The sequence below is a fragment of the Macaca thibetana genome, chromosome 7 (genome assembly GCF_024542745.1).
Source record: "Macaca thibetana thibetana isolate TM-01 chromosome 7, ASM2454274v1, whole genome shotgun sequence".
Classification (NCBI taxonomy): Eukaryota; Metazoa; Chordata; class Mammalia; order Primates; family Cercopithecidae; genus Macaca; species Macaca thibetana.
Window position 1 is genome coordinate 4,494,980 of NC_065584.1, and position 20,283 is coordinate 4,515,262.

The 20,283-nt window shown below is 50.0% G+C and overlaps 2 protein-coding genes across 6 annotated transcripts in view; one reads left to right on the forward strand and one right to left on the reverse strand.

Moving 5' to 3' along the window:
• Nucleotides 1-20,283, reverse strand: part of LBHD2 (LBH domain containing 2) — a 151,720-nt gene that overhangs the window by 104,919 nt on the left and 26,518 nt on the right. The gene's annotated exons all lie outside the window — the stretch shown is intronic.
• The window catches only part of CDC42BPB (CDC42 binding protein kinase beta), a 135,733-nt gene that overhangs the window by 72,685 nt on the left and 42,765 nt on the right, over nucleotides 1-20,283 (forward strand). For all 5 annotated transcript variants that reach the window (XM_050798354.1, XM_050798356.1, XM_050798353.1 and 2 more), the window contains exons 6-14: nucleotides 2,058-2,151; nucleotides 6,119-6,319; nucleotides 8,841-9,089; nucleotides 11,653-11,732; nucleotides 13,785-13,951; nucleotides 14,031-14,150; nucleotides 15,672-15,805; nucleotides 17,589-17,831; nucleotides 19,688-19,798. In XM_050798354.1, the coding sequence (XP_050654311.1) occupies nucleotides 2,058-2,151; nucleotides 6,119-6,319; nucleotides 8,841-9,089; nucleotides 11,653-11,732; nucleotides 13,785-13,951; nucleotides 14,031-14,150; nucleotides 15,672-15,805; nucleotides 17,589-17,831; nucleotides 19,688-19,798 (1,399 nt within the window). The remainder of the gene's footprint in view (nucleotides 1-2,057; nucleotides 2,152-6,118; nucleotides 6,320-8,840; nucleotides 9,090-11,652; nucleotides 11,733-13,784; nucleotides 13,952-14,030; nucleotides 14,151-15,671; nucleotides 15,806-17,588; nucleotides 17,832-19,687; nucleotides 19,799-20,283) is intronic.

Consider the following 20,283-nt stretch of genomic DNA (forward strand, 5'->3'; position numbering starts at 1 on the left):
GTTTGTTTCTAGACATTCTACTCTATTCCATTTTCTCTCTGCCTCTGCACACACTAGCACCTCACTGCTTTAACTAGGAAGGCTGTGTAGTGTGTTTTGAAATCATGTGGGCCTGATCCCCCCATCACAGCTCACTCTTCAGGGTTTTTCTGGCTTTTCTTATCATATGAACATCAATATCAACTTGGCTGGCTTCAAAAAAGAGGACGTTCATATTTTCTTTTTTTTTTTTTTTAATCTTTAATGGGCCCTCTCATTCTAGATTCAGGTTTTTTTTTTTTCTTTTAATTTTTGGAAAGTTCTCTTGGATTGTAGTTAGATGTTAGTCATGTTTTGTTTTGATTTCTTTCAGGGACTCCAGTTATGCACCTGTTGGGCCTTCTTTGCCTGTCTCCCACATCAGCCTCTAGCTGCTTCCTATCTGACTGCTTTTCCTTCTTTCTTTACCTCATTTTATTCTTCTAGATCTTTTCTTCCCTTTCTTCAATTTTTCCATTAGATTTTTGTTTCAATTTATTCTTGTTTGGACCTCTTATAATTTGATCTTCATTTCTGATAAGATTTTATGTTTCTTCTATTTCTTCCCTAAGTTAAATCAGCTCTTCTTTTCTGCACGCTTTTGTCTAGTGAGTGCATGTGCGTGTTTTTGCGTGTGTGTGTGTGTGTGTTTGTTTTTGTGTTTTGAGACAGGGTCTTGCTCTGTCGCCCAGGCTAGAGTGCAGTGGTGCAATCACAATCACTACAGCCTCCACCTCCCAAGGTCCAAGCAGTTCTCTTGCCTCAGCCTCCCAAAGTGCTAGGATTATAGTTTGTGAGCTACTGCACCTAGCCGTGTGTGTGTGTGTGTGTGTGTGTGTGTGTGTGTGTGTGTGTGTGTGTGATTGTGGGATTTTGTTTTCTTTTTCGTATTCCTGAATGTTTATTTGAGGGTATTTTATTTCAGTTTGGAGTGTTATATGCTAGGATTTCTTTTGCTTTGTGTTTTTGTTTCTGGTTTTGAGGTAAGAATTGTCATCTGCCCATGTTTATGTGAGATTGATTCATGTGGCTGGGGTAGTTGGTACCCATCTGTTCTCATTGGGGTGTGGTGTCCATCACGCGAGTATAGCCTGGCTTACTTACCCATTCTCTTGGAGGCGGAGATTTAGATTGTTTCTGCCTTTTGGCTGCTACAAGTGGTGCCGCTGGGAACATACTTGTGCTTGTCTTTTGCTGAACGTCTTTCTTTGTTTTTAAAGTTTGTTAGCATTCATACTGTTCAGTCACGTAAGCTTATTCTGCCAGAAAAAAGCGTTCATGCTCCAAGGTGCCCCACACCCACACATGTGTTTGGGAGCACACAGAAAGTAGTTCAGAAACAGGCGTTAGTGGGACTGGCCTGTGTTTATGTTCCTGCTCCAGCACGCGCTGCTCTGTAACTGTGGGCAGTTGGCTCAGCTTCCATGTCTTCATCTATAAAGTGCAGTGTTGGGGGTATGGGGCGGTTTGCAGCAGTCTTCCCCCAGATCACCACCTGCCTCCTGGACCTCGTCTGGCCACTGCCGTCTCTCTGTGTGGCAGCCACCAGCCAGCTCCCTCCACGTGTGTCCCTCCGTCCCGTTGTCCCGTTCCTGTTTTCCATGGTACTCAGCACAGAGCTTGCACCGTGTGAGCCTGCCTGAGACAGCAGTGCCTATTTGTGTTTGCCACACCTCAGTTCGTGTGCAGGCTTCATGAAGGCAGGGGCAGCGTTGTCACGTGCATAGGTGGGTGGGCTGGAGAGCAGTGCCTGGGACCAAGGAGATGCTCAGGAGGGGTTCATTAGCTGGGTGGGAAGACGAGTAGGAATCGTCACAAGGCCTCGCCAAGGTAATTGGGGACTAAACGAGGGGCAGTGATATGACTTCGGCCGCCATTGTGCCAGATAAATGTCACACAGAGGCATTTGTACTGGATGGTGACAGCTGTTCACAAGAGGATATTAGCATTTCTTCATCTGATCACCACGAGTTAAGGGCTTTGACCTACCTAATGTGTTGCATGGAGATGGTTAATTTGTGTATTTATTTTACTAACAGAGACATTAAACCTGACAATGTCCTTTTGGACGTGAATGGTCATATCCGCCTGGCTGACTTTGGATCATGTTTGAAGATGAATGATGATGGAACTGTAGGTATTTTTGTTGGAGATTTTCCATTTGGTTTTGGGTTTGGCTTGTAGTTAGAAGGGAAGTTTTCAATTTGAGGTACAATGAAGAAACCAAGTACATTAATTAAGAAAACGAATCAATTTTGGAGATAGTTGAAATTTTCTATTTGGGGAGTTTCGTTTCCCAAATAAAAATTAAGTTGGAAAGCATCTTTATTGCTTTTTATGTTTACGAAAATAATATGTGTGCCTTCCAGAATGAGAGTTGTCAGGTTGCCTCAATCCCAAGGTGGCTAAAAGCATGCCAGTCCTATAGCAGATCGAGGGCACTCTCTGCTTCTTCCTTAAAGTGCCCTGTCCAGGCTGGTCGGGTGGGCAGGCATTAACCATGTAACTATTTTCTCACTTGTGTTTGGGCAGGTAACTTCCTGCTAGGGGTTTCCTCTCTGTGGGTGTTATAGACCTAGAAACAGAGTCCTGGTGCTCAGTGTTCTGGGGCCGGCTGACACTCCCGCCAGCAGGGGAGAACAAGAGGCTGCCCCGGACCGGCTGTCACCAGGAGACTCAGGCTCGGGCCACAGGCCCCTGTGGTCTCCACCACACAGTCAGACCAGCAGCATGGCTGAGTAGCCTGATGGGGGCAGTCCCGGGTCTGCTCACACCCTGTTGGCAGCTGCTTCCAGCAAACTGCTTTCACTGCGTCTGTGGCCACTGTTGCAGTTTTGTTCTTACATGTTTGGAGTCTTTTCCTCTTTAAAACCTGCACTTATCCTAAGGTCTAACATAAAATACTTTTCCAAAAGAGAGCAATCCCTTTCTTTCCTACTAGTGGATTTTCAAGCACTAGTAGAAGAGCCCATGTAACTGGCTTCAGTTGACAGCGTTTTATAAGGAGTAACGCAATTTGCTCGTTTTCATTCCACAAAGCCAGTCTCTTGTTTTTAAAAGTCTTGACCACATATTGATTAATTGGTAGGCGGGTGCTGTCCTCCACTCCAGTCTTCCAGTGACTAGAACAGGTCTGAACCAGAACACGGGTTACCCTCCTCACCTCCACACCACCCCGTCACAGTATAACCAGAGCACAGGTTACCCTCCTCACCTCCACACCACCCCGTCACAGTATAACCAGAGCACGGGTTACCCTCCTCACCTCCACACCACCCCGTCACGGTGTAACCAGAGCACGGGTTACCCTCCTCACCTCCACACCACCCCCCCGTCACGGTGTAACCAGAGCACGGGTTACCCTCCTCACCTCCACACCACCCCGTCACGGTGTAACCAGAGCACGGGTTACCCTCCTCACCTCCACTCCACCCCGTCACGGTATAACCAGAGCACGGGTTGCCCTCCTCACCTCCACTCCACCCCGTCACGGTGTAACCAGAGCACGGGTTACCCTCCTCACCTCCACTCCACCCCGTCACAGTATAACCAGAGCACGGGTTACCCTCCTCACCTCCACACCACCCCGTCACAGTATAACCAGAGCACGGGTTACCCTCCTCACCTCCACACCACCCCGTCACGGTGTAACCAGAGCACGGGTTACCCTCCTCACCTCCACACCACCCCTGTATAACCAGAGCACGGGTTACCCTCCTCACCTCCACACCACCCCGTCACAGTATAACCAGAGCACGGGTTGCCCTCCTCACCTCCACACCACCCCGTCACGGTATAACCAGACCACACCACCCCGTCACGGTTACCCCCTCACCTCCACACCACCCCGTCACGGTGTAACCAGACCACACCACCCCGTCACGGTATAACCAGAGCACGGGTTACCCTCCTCACCTCCACTCCACCCCATCACGGTGTAACCAGACCACACCACCCCGTCACGGTATAACCAGACCACACCACCCCGTCACGGTATAACCAGACCACACCACCCCATCACGGTATAACCAGAGCACGGGTTGCCCTTCTCACCTCCACTCCACCCCGTCACGGTATAACCAGAGCACGGGTTGCCCTCCTCACCTCCACTCCACCCCGTCACGGTATAACCAGAGCACGGGTTACCCTCCTCACCTCCACTCCACCCCGTCACGGTATAACCAGAGCACGGGTTGCCCTCCTCACCTCCACTCCACCCCGTCACGGTATAACCAGAGCACGGGTTGCCCTCCTCACCTCCACTCCACCCCGTCACGGTATAACCAGAGCACGGGTTGCCCTCCTCACCTCCACTCCACCCCGTCACGGTATAACCAGAGCACGGGTTGCCCTCCTCACCTCCACTCCACCCCGTCACGGTGTAACCAGAGCACGGGTTGCCCTCCTCACCTCCACTCCACCCCGTCACGGTATAACCAGAGCACGGGTTGCCCTCCTCACCTCCACTCCACCCCGTCACGGTGTAACCAGAGCACGGGTTGCCCTCCTCACCTCCACTCCACCCCGTCACGGTGTAACCAGAGCACGGGTTGCCCTCCTCACCTCCACTCCACCCCGTCACGGTGTAACCAGAGCACGGGTTGCCCTCCTCACCTCCACTCCACCCCGTCACGGTGTAACCAGAGCACGGGTTACCCTCCTCGCCTCCACTCCACCCCGTCACGGTGTAACCAGAGCACGGGTTGCCCTCCTCGCCTCCACTCCACCCCGTCACGGTGTAACCAGAGCACGGGTTGCCCTCCTCGCCTCCACTCCACCCCGTCACGGTATAACCAGAGCACGGGTTGCCCTCCTCGCCTCCACTCCACCCCGTCACAGTAGTCGTTCATCATGGAGTCACTCCAGCACCCCAGTGGTCCCGCTGTCTGTAGGAGCTCCTATGGTCTGGCCACGCACTCGTGTAGGGAAGTGATGGAGGCAGAGTTCTCTGCTGATCATTCAGCCTGAGCAGTTCTCACACCACTGGCTCCGGGGTGCTGCTTGGACCCTGTTTCTCTCTTCCCAGAGGGGACCCTCGGGAGAGTCTGGCCTTCCCCAGACAGGCCTGTGGTGGTTGTCTCCAGTTCCTGCCTGAGCCTCAGACTCAGCCCCTGGGGATGGCCCTGTGCTCTCCATCGTACTCTCTGGGTAGATGATTTCTCAGCTTCGCCAGGCTCCTCCTGCTTGTTCTGAGGTGACCCATGCCCTCGCAGCTTTCTGCAGAGGTGTCACTGTGCTCTGGCACGGGCCTGCTACTGTGGATAGTAGGGGAGCTGTTTTCTCCCTTTGGCGGGGGTAGGAGCGGTCTTAGCCTGCTGGTTCCCTGTCCAGGGAATGGCTGAGTACCCAGCTAATGCCTGGACCAACTTCTGCATGTTCCCATGAGGACGACCACAGGGTGGGCTGCAGATGAGCAGCCTTAGCACCCCCAGAAGCTTGTTAGAAATGCAGCCTCTTGGGCCCCACCGGGGTCTCTATTCTAACAAGAGACCCTGCACAAGAGTCCCTGCGTGCTGCACGTGAAGATCAGAAAGGCCGGCCGTGCACGCGTGGCCCCCGCATGACACGGGGAGCAGCCACAGAGAGTGGGAAATATGCACGCGTGGCCCCCGCATCACACGGGGAGCAGCCACAGAGAGTGGGAAATGCCAACCCTGGGGGATTGGAGAGGCACTGTTTGGGGCTGTGGCTGGTATTTGGGTATTGACAGACCATGTGTACAAGAGTTTCATGTGTTCTGGGAGCTGCATAATGTTTAGTGCTTCAAGAGAATATTTATTTGCATTGAATTTTACATTATTGAGGTTTTTAAATTCTGTTTTGTTTCGTTAGAGACAGGGTTGGGGACCATGTTGCCCGTGTTGGCCTTGAGCTCCTGGGCTCAAGCTGTTCTCCTGCCTCAACCTCCTAAGTAGCTGAGGCTACAGGCTGGAGCCACTATACTCAGCTTGAATTACTGGGTTTAAAAAACACAATCATTCATCAGTTTTATTCTATAATTATTTCATTTTCTGCCTCCGCTATATTGTAGAGAAGGTAGTTGGAAATATGTGATTGGAGATGCCCTAGGGTTTCCTTCAGCACCTCCTTCTCCCCTAAGGTGCAGTCCTCTGTGGCCGTGGGCACCCCTGACTACATCTCGCCGGAGATCCTGCAGGCGATGGAGGACGGCATGGGCAAATACGGGCCTGAGTGTGACTGGTGGTCTCTGGGGGTCTGCATGTATGAGATGCTCTATGGAGAAACGCCGTTTTATGCGGAGTCACTCGTGGAGACCTACGGGAAGATCATGAACCATGAAGTAAGACGTTGCATTTTTATTTTGGTACCTGGCTCAGGCCTAAAGAACAGAGAGCACAACTAGTGCAGGAAGATCCATTAGGCAGCGACGCGAGCAGTTCAGGAAGAGATGTCAGGGTTTAGACCAAACTGAGGACAGGCGGACTGGAGTAGACATCGGAGAAGGCATCCAGAGGTGGGGTCGACACCAGGAGTTGTGGACGCCAGAGGAAGGGGAAGGAGGTTCTGAGGGTGACGCCCACCCCCACTCTCAGGGGAAGGATGCTGGCCAATCCGAGCTGGCTTCCTGGACGGGAGGCAGGTTTCTGCGGACAGACACGTGGTCTGCATAGGCATGTGGAGTGAGGCGCCCGGGGTTAGCCAGTGGGGGGTCCAGGTGGGCCCTTGTCATGTGGCTCTAGACTCACTGGTTAGATGTCAACTTTGATTCTCAAGTCTGTTCCCCAGAAATCAGTCCCTGTAAATGATCACATGTCTCCAGATGGTGGAGCCCTTCATCCTCCCCATCCTGTTTCCTCTTCTCCTCCTTTCCTTTCCAAACTGTTCACTTTCTTACTTCCATGTCACCTCTCTCCACCTCCTTTGTTTTCCTTTTTATCATTTTCTCTTCTGTCTGATATTTTTTATTTCTTTTAAAAAATTTTCCTTAGTCATTTGTCTTTCTTTTTTGAGACGGAGTCTCACTCTGTCACCCAGGCTGGAGTGCAATGGCGCAATCTCGGCTCACTGCAACCTCCGCCTCCTGGGTTCAAGCCATTCTCCTGCCTTTTTTTTTTTTCTTTTCTTTTCTTTTTAATCAGAGTTTTGCTCTTGTCGCCCAGGCTGGAGTGCAATGCTGCAGTCTCGGCTATACCTCCCAGGTTCAAGCAATTCTCCTGCCTCAGTTTCCTGAGTAGCTGGGATTATAGGTGCCTGCCACCACACCTGGCTAATTTTTTTGTATTTTTAGTAAAGACAGGGTTTCACCATGTTAGCAAGGCTGGTCTCGAACTCCTGACCTCAGGCAGTCCACCGGCCTCGGCCTCCCAAAGTGCAGAGATTACAGGCGTGAGCCGTCTCACCCGGAGCATGTGTCTTTCTAATGCCGATTTCACCCTCTCTAGCAGCATGCTCATAGCGTTTCCCTCCTATGCACACGCAGATCCCAGGATGATCCTGATTGAGTGACGGCCTGTCCTCCAGCCAGTGTCTCCCACAGTTTGCTCTCATAGTGAGCAGATTAACACTAAAGTGGTAACTGGTTTTCCATTTAACTCCAAATCAAAGCAAAAGTTAAACAGTTTTAAAAAATGTTTTTCCCAAAGTAGAAGCATATTTTTTATTTATAAATTAATATATACCCCCTATAAAAACTTCAGACAATGCAAAAATGCGTATTATAGGTAATGAAAATCTCCTCATCCACTTCTTAGTGACAAATTCTGTAAAAGTAACAATTGGGACTTAATTATTACTAAGAGCCTGCCAGCAGTCCCTGAGCGCTAACCACCTGTGGGCGCTTGGGTCAGGCACCTCGTGAAGCAGGTGACATTGTTGTTCCTTTCTGCAGATGACAAAGGCGGTGGCTCAGCTCTTAGCCCACTCTACCATGAGGGTGTGTGGCCTCAGCAGACCTAAGCACGTGTGTGTGCGCGCGTGTGCATGTGTGTGTTTAGATATGTGGCATCATGTTACATATAAACAGTTTTTTGTCATTGTATCTTTGGTGTCTTTCTATATCAGCACACGGACATGTTCCTCTCTTTTTGTGCCCCATCTTTTTTGTTTTGAGATGGAATCTTGCCCTTGTCACCCAGGCTGGAGTGCAGTGGCGTGGTCTTGGCTCACTGCAACTTGCACCTCCCGAGTTTAAGCGATTCTCCTGCCTCAGCCTCCCAAGTAGCTGGGATTACAGGCCGCCACCATGCCTGGTAATTTTTGTGTTTTTAGTAGAGATGGGGTTTCACCTTGTTGGTCAGGATGGTCTGGAACTCCTGACCTCAGGTGATCTGCCCGCCTCGGCCTTCCAAAGTGCTGGGATTACAGGCGTGAGTCACTGTGCCCAACCGGTATCTTTTTTAACGAGTCTCCTTTTTGATGGGCGTGGAGGTAATTTGCAGTTTTCTTGGTCAGAATACAGTGCATGTTGTGTTTCCTCTTAGCCACTGCTTTCGTAATGCGAGTTTCCAGAAGCGGAACCGCCGTGACGCTTACACGGTGCATTCTCACGGGGCTGCGCCTGCCCCTCTTGCCGCGCACGGCATGTTTCCCACATTCCTTGCCACCCCCATAGGTAAAAATGTGTCATTTACTTGCAATGTGGTCCCAAGTCTACAACGAGTAAAACCAGAAGGACCACTGGTTTTCTTGTTTGCCTTTTGGGAATGGAAATGTATTAGCTTTGGATTGCATTTCGTTCCCATGAAATAAAAAGCGACCTGCTTTGGAGCTGCCATTTCTACTTTGTTTCCTATAATGTCCGTACACCTTAAACTCTCTGAATGCGTCCACCTGTCCACCAGTGTTTTTGCCACCCCTTGCAGGAGCGATTCCAGTTCCCGTCCCATGTCACGGATGTTTCTGAAGAAGCGAAGGACCTCATCCAGAGACTGATCTGCAGTAGAGAGCGCCGGCTGGGGCAGAATGGAATAGAGGATTTCAAAAAGCATGCGTTTTTTGAAGGTCTGAATTGGGAAAATATACGAAACCTAGAAGCACCTTACATTCCCGACGTGAGCAGTCCCTCTGACACATCCAACTTTGACGTGGACGACGATGTGCTGAGAAACACGGTGAGTGGAAAGCACCGGTCTCAGGCTTGCTGGCTGTGGGTCTGACGTGCGGTGCTGCGCTGAGCACGTTGCTTATCAAGTCAGTACAGCATAAAGCTGTGAAATTTGGCTCTTAAGACACAGTGTGCTTTTTATTCCAGTCTTCAGCTGGGTCGTTAATATTCCTTTAAAAAATGATGGATGACTCAGTTTGAGTAAAATTGAGTTAAACAACTCTTTTAAAGTTTTGGAACTCAACAGAAGTACTTTTGCTTTTATTTTCACGGTACTTGATACTTTTTTTTTTTTTTTGAGGCAGAGTCTTGCTCTGTCACCAGGCTGGAGTGCAGTGGTGCGATCTCGGCTCTCTGCAACCTCTGACTCCCTGATTCAAGCCATTCTCCTGCCTCAGCCTCCTGAGTAGCTGGGATTACAGGCATGCACCACCGCATGCAGCTAATTTTTGTGTTTATAGTAGAGATGGGGTTTCACCATGTTGGCCAGGATAGTCTCAATCTCCTGACCACATGATCCACCCACCTCTGCCTCCCAAAGTGCTGGGATTACAGGCATGAGCCACCGCGCCCAGCCTACTTGATACTTTTCAAAGCAGTGTCACATACATCATTGTATTAGAGCTTCACTGCAACCCTGTCACCGCATTTTAGGTTTTTTAGGTTGAAAGATGCCAAGACATGAGCTCAGCCTACAGTCCCACAGGCAGTGTGGCGGCCTCTCAGTTCCTGGTCTTTTCCTTGCATGTGAGAGCACGTTAAATCTTTCTAACATTACAGTGCTTTGTGTCTGCATTGATGTTTCTTTATACAGCAAGAGTTCAGAACAAAGATGATGATAACAGATGTTGAGTCTCCGCACTGATGTTTAAGATCAGGATTTTCAGAGTTGGGTTCTGGCTGTGGGACTCGTCTGGTGTCCCCATCGGCTCTGACAGGGCCTCTTTGATGCATTAGCCAGTACCTTTGGTCCTGGAGAATTTTGCTCATATCTCATAAAATTCTTTTGTTCTCATCAAACCCATACATGTGTGACTTGTCTGGGGATAGACAAACTGAGATTTAACCAAATAAAAGGAAAATCTTCTTTGTTGCTTGTTAATTTAGAGAGTTTCTTACACTGAAGCATCATCATTCACTCTGTATGTTTCATTCCCAGGACCTCTCGAAATGAATGGCCATGAACCTGGGGAAACTCCTAGTAGTTTGACAGGAGGAACAGAGGTTCTTAGGAACTATGAAGTACCCCTTGTAGGGCCATGGAAAAGTTCTCTCTGGGCCGGGCGCGGTGACTCACCCCTGTAGTCCCAGCACTTTGGGAGGCTGAGGCGGGCGGATCACGAGGTCAGGAGTTCGAGACCAGCCTGGCCAACATGGTGAAACCCGTCTCTGCTAAAAATACAAAAATTAGCTGGGCATGATAGCAGGTGCCTGTAATCCAGCTACTTGGGAGGCTGAGGCAGGAGAATCGCTTGAACCCAAGAGGTGGAGGTTGCAGTGCCCGAGAATACGCCACTGCATTCCGGCTTAGGTGACAGAGCGAGACTCCATCTCAAAAAAAGAAAAGTTAAATCTGTTTGCACTGAATACTTGCTTTGATGGCTTCACATTCAGAATAAGGGCTGAACTTGACACCACGTGGAGAAAAGGCTGAGAAAGAGGTATTGTTGTCGTTGAAAGGATTGTTTTCTTAGACTCTACCTCCAGACTCCAACTCCTTCCACACTGAAATTTCCCAGATGAAGACCTTTGCTTATATTTTTTGTTTTTTGAGCCTGGTCTCGTTCTGTCACCCAGGCTGGAGTACAGTGATGCAATCTCAGCTCACTGCAACCTCAGCCTCCCACGTTCAATCAAGTCTCGAGCTTTGGCCTCTTGAGTAGCTGGGATTACAGGCGCATGCCGCCACATCCAGCTAATTTTTGTATTTTTAGTAGAGACAGGGTTTTACCATGTTGGCCTAGGCTGGTCTTGAACTCCTGGTCTCAAGCAGTCCACCCGCCTCAGCCTCCCAAAGTGCTGGGACTACAGGCATGAACCACTGTGCCTGGCCCCTGGTTATCGTTTTTAATAAAGAAAGATCCTCAGAATGAAAAACAGAGTTATAATAAACTTACCTAAAATAGTCTACCTTTGGGTTCCTTTTTGCCTTGTGGCCTCTTGTCTCAGGTCAAGAACCTGAGAGTCCCCAGGCTCTGTCCTGTGTCCTCAGAGGGGCATGCCTGTCCACACTGTTGAACTCTGCACACGGTTGTGTTAAGCAATGGATTTTGTGGCTTTAAGAAGTCTTTGAAAATCACTAACCTGGTAACGGCCTGTGCTGTTGTCATCATCAAAATCAGTGCATGTATCCTGTGAGCTTTATTGTACATACAGTGAATGGGGCCAGGCTTGAGAAAGACAGATCTGCCATACTCAGCTCCCCTGCAGAGGACATCATGGAGTCTGCATTCTCCAAGGCCACGTGTTCTGCCCAGTGCCTCCCGTCACCATGACTATAACCATCTTTCCTCTTTTTACCTGTTGGTTTGAATGTAGATTTCATTTGTGTTGTGTATGTTCTTATGCAGGAAATACTACCTCCTGGTTCTCACACAGGCTTTTCTGGATTACATTTGCCATTCATTGGTTTTACATTCACAACAGAAAGGTACGTCTAGATTTATCATTCCCCAGGGAGAGCCTTCCCTTGTGGTAGATGAACAGTCAGACACCACACTCTGTCCCTAGGAGTGGGCTGGTGGGTGGGGTGTGTGCGGGGAGGCCATTACTTAAGGGAGATGGAGATGGGTTTTTGTTCTTAAAATATACACACCTAATGACTACAGGTGTTACCATAGCAAGGTTGCAGGCTTTTTCTCTACAGATATCCAGGTCGTAAAGAATTCAGGTTTCATGGCCTTTGTTGTATGTTCTTCTATTTACAACCCTTTAAAAATACTAAAACCGTTCATGCTCATGATGGTGCAAAAACAGGCCCCGGGCAGGATTTCTCCCAGAGGCCGTAGTTTGCCGACCCCTGACCAATAGGCCACCACCACTGGCAGGGTTAGCTCTGATCCGGTCGGCGGCCGCAGCAAGCGGAACAGTTGCCGCACGCACTCAGCTGAAAGCTGGCTTCAGTCAGAGCACTCTGCTGCCTTTTGTAAGGATTGTGTGCTGTGGGCTCCTGTCCCAAATGGGCCTCTTTGCAAATTTGTGTCGCCTGAGGTGGTCCACCTCTATTTTAAAAGGAAACTGGGGCCAAGAGGAGAGGGGTTAGGAAGAAAGGGAGGTGGGGGAGGTGAAATGAGACAATGGAAGCTCCCACTGTGCCACAGAATCTGATTCCCAGCGTCTTCTGGCAACTGGAACCACAGTTGAAAATGTCTTGAGAGGGAGATATCCCCATACTTTTTTTATTTTATTTTATTTTTTTTGAGACGGGATCTTGCTCTGTCGCCCAGGCTGGAGTGCAGTGGCGCAATCTCAGCTTACTGCAACCTCCGCCTCCTGGGTTCTAGCAATTCCCCTGCCCCAGTCTCCTGATTAGCCGAGACTACAGGTGCCCGCCACCATGCCCGACTAATCTTATTTTAGTAGAGATGGAGTTTCACCATAGTGGCCAGGGTGGTCTCGATCTCCTGACCTCATGATCTGCCCTCCTTGGCCTCCCAAAGTGCCAGGATTACAGGCATGAGCCACCACACCCGGCCGACATCCCCATATTTCTACTTTAGCTTGGAGGAAATCTCTTTTGGTGTGAGAGGCCAGGGTTGAACAGCCCGTAAGCCGAAGTGACCGCTGCTGTCGGCCAGGGTTAAACAGCCCATAAGCCAAAGTGACCGCTGCTGTCTTCCCGCCCGCAGGAGGCTTTCTGGGTGGGCATATTGATTTACCAGCTGCCAGTGCAGAGGTTCTTGACCTTTCTGGTACATCCCAGCTCACTGAGAGCTTGTTAAACTTGCAGGTCCCAGGCCCATGGCTGTAGTTTGGCCAGTTAGGCCTAGAGCTCTCCTCTTGACAGACCCTGCAGGGCTAGAGCAGCCCAGCACCCTCAGACCACCTGTGGAGAAACACCAGGTCTTCTGTAAAGGGGGCTGGGTGCCTTTATGGGACTCAGCATAGGAGCTCAAAATTTTCCTGACTTCATTGTCACATAAAGAGCTAAGCAGAACTGAGTAACTCCTAAAGCAATGAGAGCCATCCTGGGCTTCAGCCTGTGCCTTGGATGTGCACGTCATCCAGTGGTCTGGTCCTTGTTAGGGGGCTTAGCATGCTGGTCAGTGCTAGAATTGGTGGCTTAGCCTGCAAGGGAAGAAGGGTTGAAAGAGCTGTCTGGATTGCTTGGCCAGTTGGTGGCCAAACGAGGAAGCTCTGTGGTCCGTGCACACTGCTGACCTCCAGACAAGAGCTGGGGCTGCCCTTTAAGCCTTGCTTTATGCAAAATCCATGCTTTCTGGTTCTGCATTTATAGTTAAGTGTGAGGGATGATTCAGAAATGCCATTTCCCCTCCTTTGCAGAGGCGCTTTCGTGCCCTTGTCAGTGTGTCCTTGACCATCCGGTCACTTATCTAACTTTGGCTCCATAAACAAGAAAGTCTTTTCTTGGGTATTTTTGTTTGCCAATTTAAAAAGACTAGCTTTCACCCCAGGAAGTTTGAAAATGCTAATTAAATTGCTGAATTTTCAGTAGATCAAAACCTGTTGCTTGATTTCCCAGCTGTTTTTCTGATCGAGGCTCTCTGAAGAGCATAATGCAGTCCAACACATTAACCAAAGATGAGGATGTGCAGCGGGACCTGGAGCACAGCCTGCAGATGGAAGCTTACGAGAGGAGGATTCGGAGGCTGGAACAGGAGAAGCTGGAGCTGAGCAGGAAGCTGCAAGGTGAGGGCGGCGTCGGCTCTGGGGCTGGGAGGGGGCGCTGTGGCCAGGCTGCACCTCACGCTGTCTCTCCATCCCTCAGAGTCCACCCAGACCGTGCAGTCCCTCCACGGCTCATCTCGGGCCCTCAGCAATTCAAACCGAGATAAAGAAATCAAAAAGCTAAATGAAGAAATCGAACGCTTGAAGAATAAAATAGCAGGTATGTTTAAAACAGTATGACTTCTTAGTCTCTGTTTCTGGTCATTTCCCTCTTAAAAGGGAATTTCAGAGTCCTTTTCATAAGGTGGGAAAGCAGAAAAAAAGCTTAGGCTTTAGCAAGCTTATTTAGAGTTCTGAAATTTTGGTCAGTTCTTTTTTTTTTTTTTAGACAGAGTTTCGCTTTTGTCCCCCAGGCTGGAGTGCAGTGGTGCAATCTCAGCTCACTGCAACCTCCACCTCCCGGGTTCAAGTGATTCTCTTGCCTCAGCCTCCCAAGTAGCTGGAATTACAGGCATGTGCCACCACGCCCGGCTAATTTTGTATTTTTAGTAGAGACAGGGTTTCACCATGTTGGCCAGGCTGGTCTCGAACTCCTGACCTCAGGTGATCTGACCACCTCGGCCTCCCAAAGTACTGAAATTACAGGCGTGAGCCACCGTGCCCAGCCCCAACTGGCTTAGTTCTAATGATATTATTTTATAGTCACCAGCTAGAATCAATTCCCAATATTTTATCTGAACGTTATCTGGCTATTTTCTGCTTCTCTGTTACAGTTTTCCTCTTTGTGGCTCTCAGACAGAGTCCCTAGAGCTGCTTTCCTCCTAAAGCTTAATCAGTGACTCGGCCTGCTCCTTGGTGTTGTAGGTGCTAGACCTGCCGTCACCACTTTCTCTTGGTGGTTCCTGGGTTATCAAAGTTCCCTGAAGGCTCCAGTCACTTTTTTTGTTTGTTTTTTTTTGAGACGGAGTCTCGCTCTGTCGCCCAGGTTGTAGTGCAGTGGTGCGATCTCAGCACACTGCAAGCTCCGCCTCCCAGGTTCATGCCATTCTCCTGCCTCAGCCTCCCAAGTAGCTGGGACTACAGGTGCCCGCCACCACGCCCGGCTAATTTTTTGTATTTTAGTAGAGACGGGATTTCACTGTGTTAGGGTGGTCTCCATCTCCTGACCTAGTGATCCGCCGACCTCGGTCTCCCAAAGTGCTGGAATTACAGGCTTGAGCCACTGCGCCCGGCCTGCCTCCAGTCCCTTTTAAGCCTTAACCTCACACAGGTTGGCTCTGCAGTTGACCTTCACCTGCAAAGCACACTTCGAATCTCTCACCTTCTCTGCGTTTCCTATCAGGAACCCCACTGTCCTGATCCAAAAACGGACTTCTTTGATTGAGTCACTTACTAAATAAACCTTTCTTGCACACTGAAAAAGGACAAGGGCCAGGCACTATGCTGGGTGACACAGGTTAGAGGGACTGAGCAGACGATTGTGTGTGCCACCCAAGGGCTCCCAGTCCTCAGGGGAGATTCCTGTCAGATCAAAGTCTAGGGAGCCTGTTCCGCACAGGCATGCAGGTAGCTCTGCCCGTGACACTGTGTGTGTGTGTGTGTGTGTAAGTAAAAAAAACCTCTGAATGGAAAAGAGTGTTGTGAATTATTAAATAATTTCCTATCAGTAAGTCAGCTAACGTAAAGTTTGCATATAGTCACTGCACATAAAGGAACACAGTTTATTTCCCCTTTTACCCAGATTCAAACAGGCTCGAGCGACAGCTTGAGGACACAGTGGCGCTTCGCCAAGAGCGTGAGGACTCCACGCAGCGGCTGCGGGGGCTGGAGAAGCAGCACCGCGTGGTCCGGCAGGAGAAGGAGGAGCTGCACAAGGTAGGTGGCTCGGTTCGGGGTGGGAAAGGCTTACAGGACCTTGCAGAGTTTTGTAAGGTCACATTCATGCAGACGGTGGAAGGCCTCTTGGGACTTCTGCCCATGGGCTGTCCCTGCTGCATGCAGGACACCAGGGCCAAGCGTGGCCCCGGGGCCCCTGCCACACCTGCCTACTGCACAGCCTCCGTGTCAGTTGGCAGAGCTTGGGTCCCAGTGGCAGGTGCCTTCCACCCCCTCGCCCACAGCGGGTATCCACCTCACAATCAGCCTTTCCAGTCTCCACTTCAGACCCACAGAGAAAGCAGCACCCCACTGTATTCTACATTGTGCAGCTCCTCCTTCCTTGTGCAGCTCCTCCTTCTCATGTCCTTAGGGCATGGTGGCCGTGGCAGCACACGCTGTGTCTGGAGCCAGGCCCTCCCCTTCTCTCCACCAGGCCTCTGCTCTTAGAGAGGGCCCCTTAGTAATGACAGGGAACTGCAGCAGAGGCCCTGTGTTAAAATCTGGGTGATTTCACCCCATAATTCCTTTATAAATTTCATTTTTAGTAATACATGGAAAACTTTTATGCTCAGGTGCCACCATGTTAGTTATATACGTGTTTTCTAAAATATATTCATTGATACATGTTATCCTTGAACCTGTAGTTTGTGATCTGTTCTCTAAAATGTGCCAGGTATCAAACCCAAATCGTTTCTTAAGATAATCTGTGGTGTCATCCACCTGAGTGACTTGTCGAAGTGCAGTGTGGGGTGTGTGGCACCTCGTTGCTTGACAGGGTCATAGCACCTCCCAGTGGGCCCGGAGAGGCCTGGGGAGGCCTCCCGTCCACGTGTGGGCAGCTGCTCTGCCAGCTTGCTCAGGGTCTTGTCACTTCCATCTCAGACGAGCAGGTGCAGCAGTGACTGAACTGCCAGGTAGTTGACCAGACGGGCTGCAGGGAGGTCAGGGTCATCAGTGTGGTGAGTGCAGAGTGACAGCCAGCATCCGCACGTCAGTCTCCAGTGAAGGGCAGGCTGTCCAGACTTGTTTTTATGCAGTTCTTCACTGTGACTTCACCTTCAGCACTTTGTGTCTGTGTGTGCTTTTCGGATTTTGCTTATGTTGAAGTAACCCGATTGAGTGCCCAAATGCTTCATTCAGCTTTGCGGCTCTGCAGGCGACGTCGGGCAGAGGCTGTCGTTACGGAGCCAGGCGTCCTCCTGTAAGCACGCTGCCCCTGCGTGGTTGTGGGGCTTTTTTTTTTTTTTTTTTTGAGATGGAGTCTCGCTCTGTCGCCCAGGCTGGGGTGCAGTGGCACGATCTCGGCTCACTGCAACCTCTGCCTCCCAGGTTCACACCATTCTCCTGCCTCAGCCTCCTGAGTAGCTGGGACTACAGGCACGCACCACCACGATGCACTTTTTTTGTATTTTTAGTACGTGGTCTCACCATGTTAGCCAGGATGGTCTCCATCTCCTGACCACAGGTGATCCGCCCGCCTCGGCCTCCCAAAGTGCTGGGATTACAGGTGTGAGCCACTGTGCCCAGCCTGTGGCGCCTTTCTTGGTGTGCAGTTGGTGCTCGGCACCTGAACCCAGGTGGCCTTCCCGTTGCCTTTGTGGGTGGCGTGAGACACAGCGTAGGTCTTTTTCCAAGCAGGGAATTTCTCAGATCTGTGGCTCTAATCTGTAACCAGCATCGGCTGTCGCTTTTAACTCCTCAGTGTCGTGGGAGACCAAACCTCCAGCCTTCCAAGCCTTTGTTAGGCAAACATAAAACATCTGTAATTGTTTTTGTACAGCAACTGGTTGAAGCCTCGGAGCGGTTGAAATCCCAGGCCAAGGAACTCAAAGATGCCCATCAGCAGCGAAAGCTGGCCCTGCAGGAATTCTCGGAGCTGAATGAGCGCATGGCAGAGCTCCGTGCCCAGAAGCAGAAGGTGTCCCGGCAGCTGCGGGACAAGGAGGAAGAGATGGAGGTGGCCACGCAGAAGGTGGACGCCATGCGGCAGGAGATGCGGAGAGCCGAGAAGCTCAGGAAAGAGGTAGCTGTGGGGCTGGTTCAGGGATGGTATCTACTGGACTTTTGTGTGACTTCTATAAAACGCCTTTGGAATCTTGGGCTGCATTAGTATAAAAGGGGTTGGAAATTTTCTGTGGAGCCAAGTAAGTTGATGGGCTGAGCATTTATTTTGTTGTTCTCGTCCCTCAATATCGGTGAAATTACAATAAGGTTCTTGTGGTGCTGATTTTCTTTAATTCCCTTTTAAGTAAATAGAGGGTGTTTATACTGTGCTATGATGTGGCCTGGCTTATGTGAATAAGTCCACACAGGGCAGGTGGCAGTAGAAAGGCGGATCACGGGCGGGTGCGGGGCTCACGCCTGGAATCCCAGCCCTGTGGGAGGCGCCGAGATGGCTGGATCGTTGAGCTTAGGAGTTGGAGACCAGCCTGAGCAACATGGATGGCAAAACCCCATCTCTACCAAAAAAACAAAAAAATCAGCTGGGCGTGGTGGCGGTCACCTGTAATCCCAGCTACTTGGAAGGCTGAGGCAGGAGAATCGCTTGAGCCCAGGAGGTGGAGGCTGCAGGGATCCGAGATTGTGCCACTGCAATCCAGCCTGGGCGACAGAGTGAGACTCCCGTCTAAAAAAAATATATATGTATATATGAAAGGCAAATCACAGCGAAGCACAGTTGAGGCCGCCTGCCGAGGTGAGCGCCTCTGAAGTGTGTTGACGCAGCACTCGTCGCCGCTGTTGGAATGATTGCAACCCAAAGAGCTTTCTTATGTAGGCTACAGCTCTCAACATGCACCATGGCAGAAATTAAAACAGAATTTTGTTAATGCAATGAAAACCCATTTCATGTTAACATATGTAACATGTTTAATGAAAAGTATTTCTTTAAAAATTTGGCAAGAAGAATGGCATTTTTTACATTTTGTTAGCTTTTCTTTAATATCTGGCTGAATAGAAAACGGTTGAGTTCTCATGACTGTTTCTTCCGTCTGTTTTGCTGCGCTGTTCGGGATAAAGTACATGAAGAAATCCTGGCTCCCACACATAGCTAATTAGGAAAGGAAGGGCCCTGCACACCCCTGACAACGTCTCAGGACCACAGGGGTTTTCAGCCCCTGCCGCCCTAGGTATTCCGAGTGTTCTGCTGTGACATATTTTAAGCAGTGCTTAGTTTAGAACTCTATTAAAGTTTCCTTGATAAATCCCATGAATGAGAAGGCCTGGAAGCACATGCTTCTGCTCCTTTCAAGTTCAGGGCTCTTTGTTCTTGAGCCACAGAGGACCTGTTTGTTTTCTTCTTAGACAGTCTATTTTGCAACCCAAATATATTTGTAGTTATAGGCAGTTAAAACTGAAGTTAGTGATACCCCTAAAGAGGAATTAGCATTCCACCTACGGGGGAAGTGGTGACAGTGCCTGGGATTCGCCCTCGAGTGGTTTGGGCACGGGCAGAGATGAAGCGGGCTTGGCTCCAGAGCTCACTGTCGAAGCTGGGTGTGGCACGCGGGTTTGCTGTTCTGCTCGCTCTTGTGCGTGTTTGAAATGGCCCATTTAATTAATGAATTCAGGTTCTACAGATATCAAAAGTACTTGTTTTCACAAATCAGTGAAATTTAAATTTCAAGAAATTTATCCTTCTTGAAATTTAAAAGTATCAATTTAAGCTAGAGTTGAACGTTGTTTTATTACTAACCAACCATCCCAGTTGAACCCTGAAGTGTATTCCTCAAACTTCCATTTGTGGTAAGATTTGATGGAGGGCAAACACGCGCAAAGCTCCTTTGAGGTCTTGTTCTTGTAGGGGTCCCGTGGGTGCTGCTCTAACTGGTGACGTGGAGCTCGCTTTGTGTTAATGGAAACCGGATCTTCCTCTTGTAGCTGGAAGCTCAGCTTGATGATGCTGTTGCTGAGGCCTCCAAGGAGCGCAAGCTTCGTGAGCACAGTGAGAACTTCTGCAAGCAAATGGAAAGCGAGCTGGAGTCCCTCAAGGTAGTGCTGGGCGGGGGTCTCTGCCCTTAACCGAGAGGAATGCTCATCTTTGCTGATGCCACCATGTGGAAGTCACCTTGTGTAATGTGTGGTCCAGGCTGAGTGTCACCCGAGGCTGTTGAGGCAAGACCCGTGTGTGGAGAGGTGGGGGTGTGACCGCTGCCTTTGTGACTGCTTTCATTTTTAAAGGCCAAGTTCATTTTTTTCCTTTCTTATATAAAAGTTTAAGGCAGTTCACTGTAAGTCCTAGGAAACTAGTATCTCATTTCCTGCTCCAGCCCCGTCAGTTCATAGCCTTCTTCACGTCGTGGTATTCTAAATTCAGTGCAGTTGAGTTTTGGAAAAGCTCCTTAAAGCCTGTAACCTGCTGCTGACTGGGGAGGAAACAGACTGGCCATCAGTCAGGGCCTGCTGGTGGGGCCGGAGGGTGGCCGGGAGGCTGCAGAGGGCGGGAGTGGGGAAGGCCGCAGCGGCCGAGTGGGCGA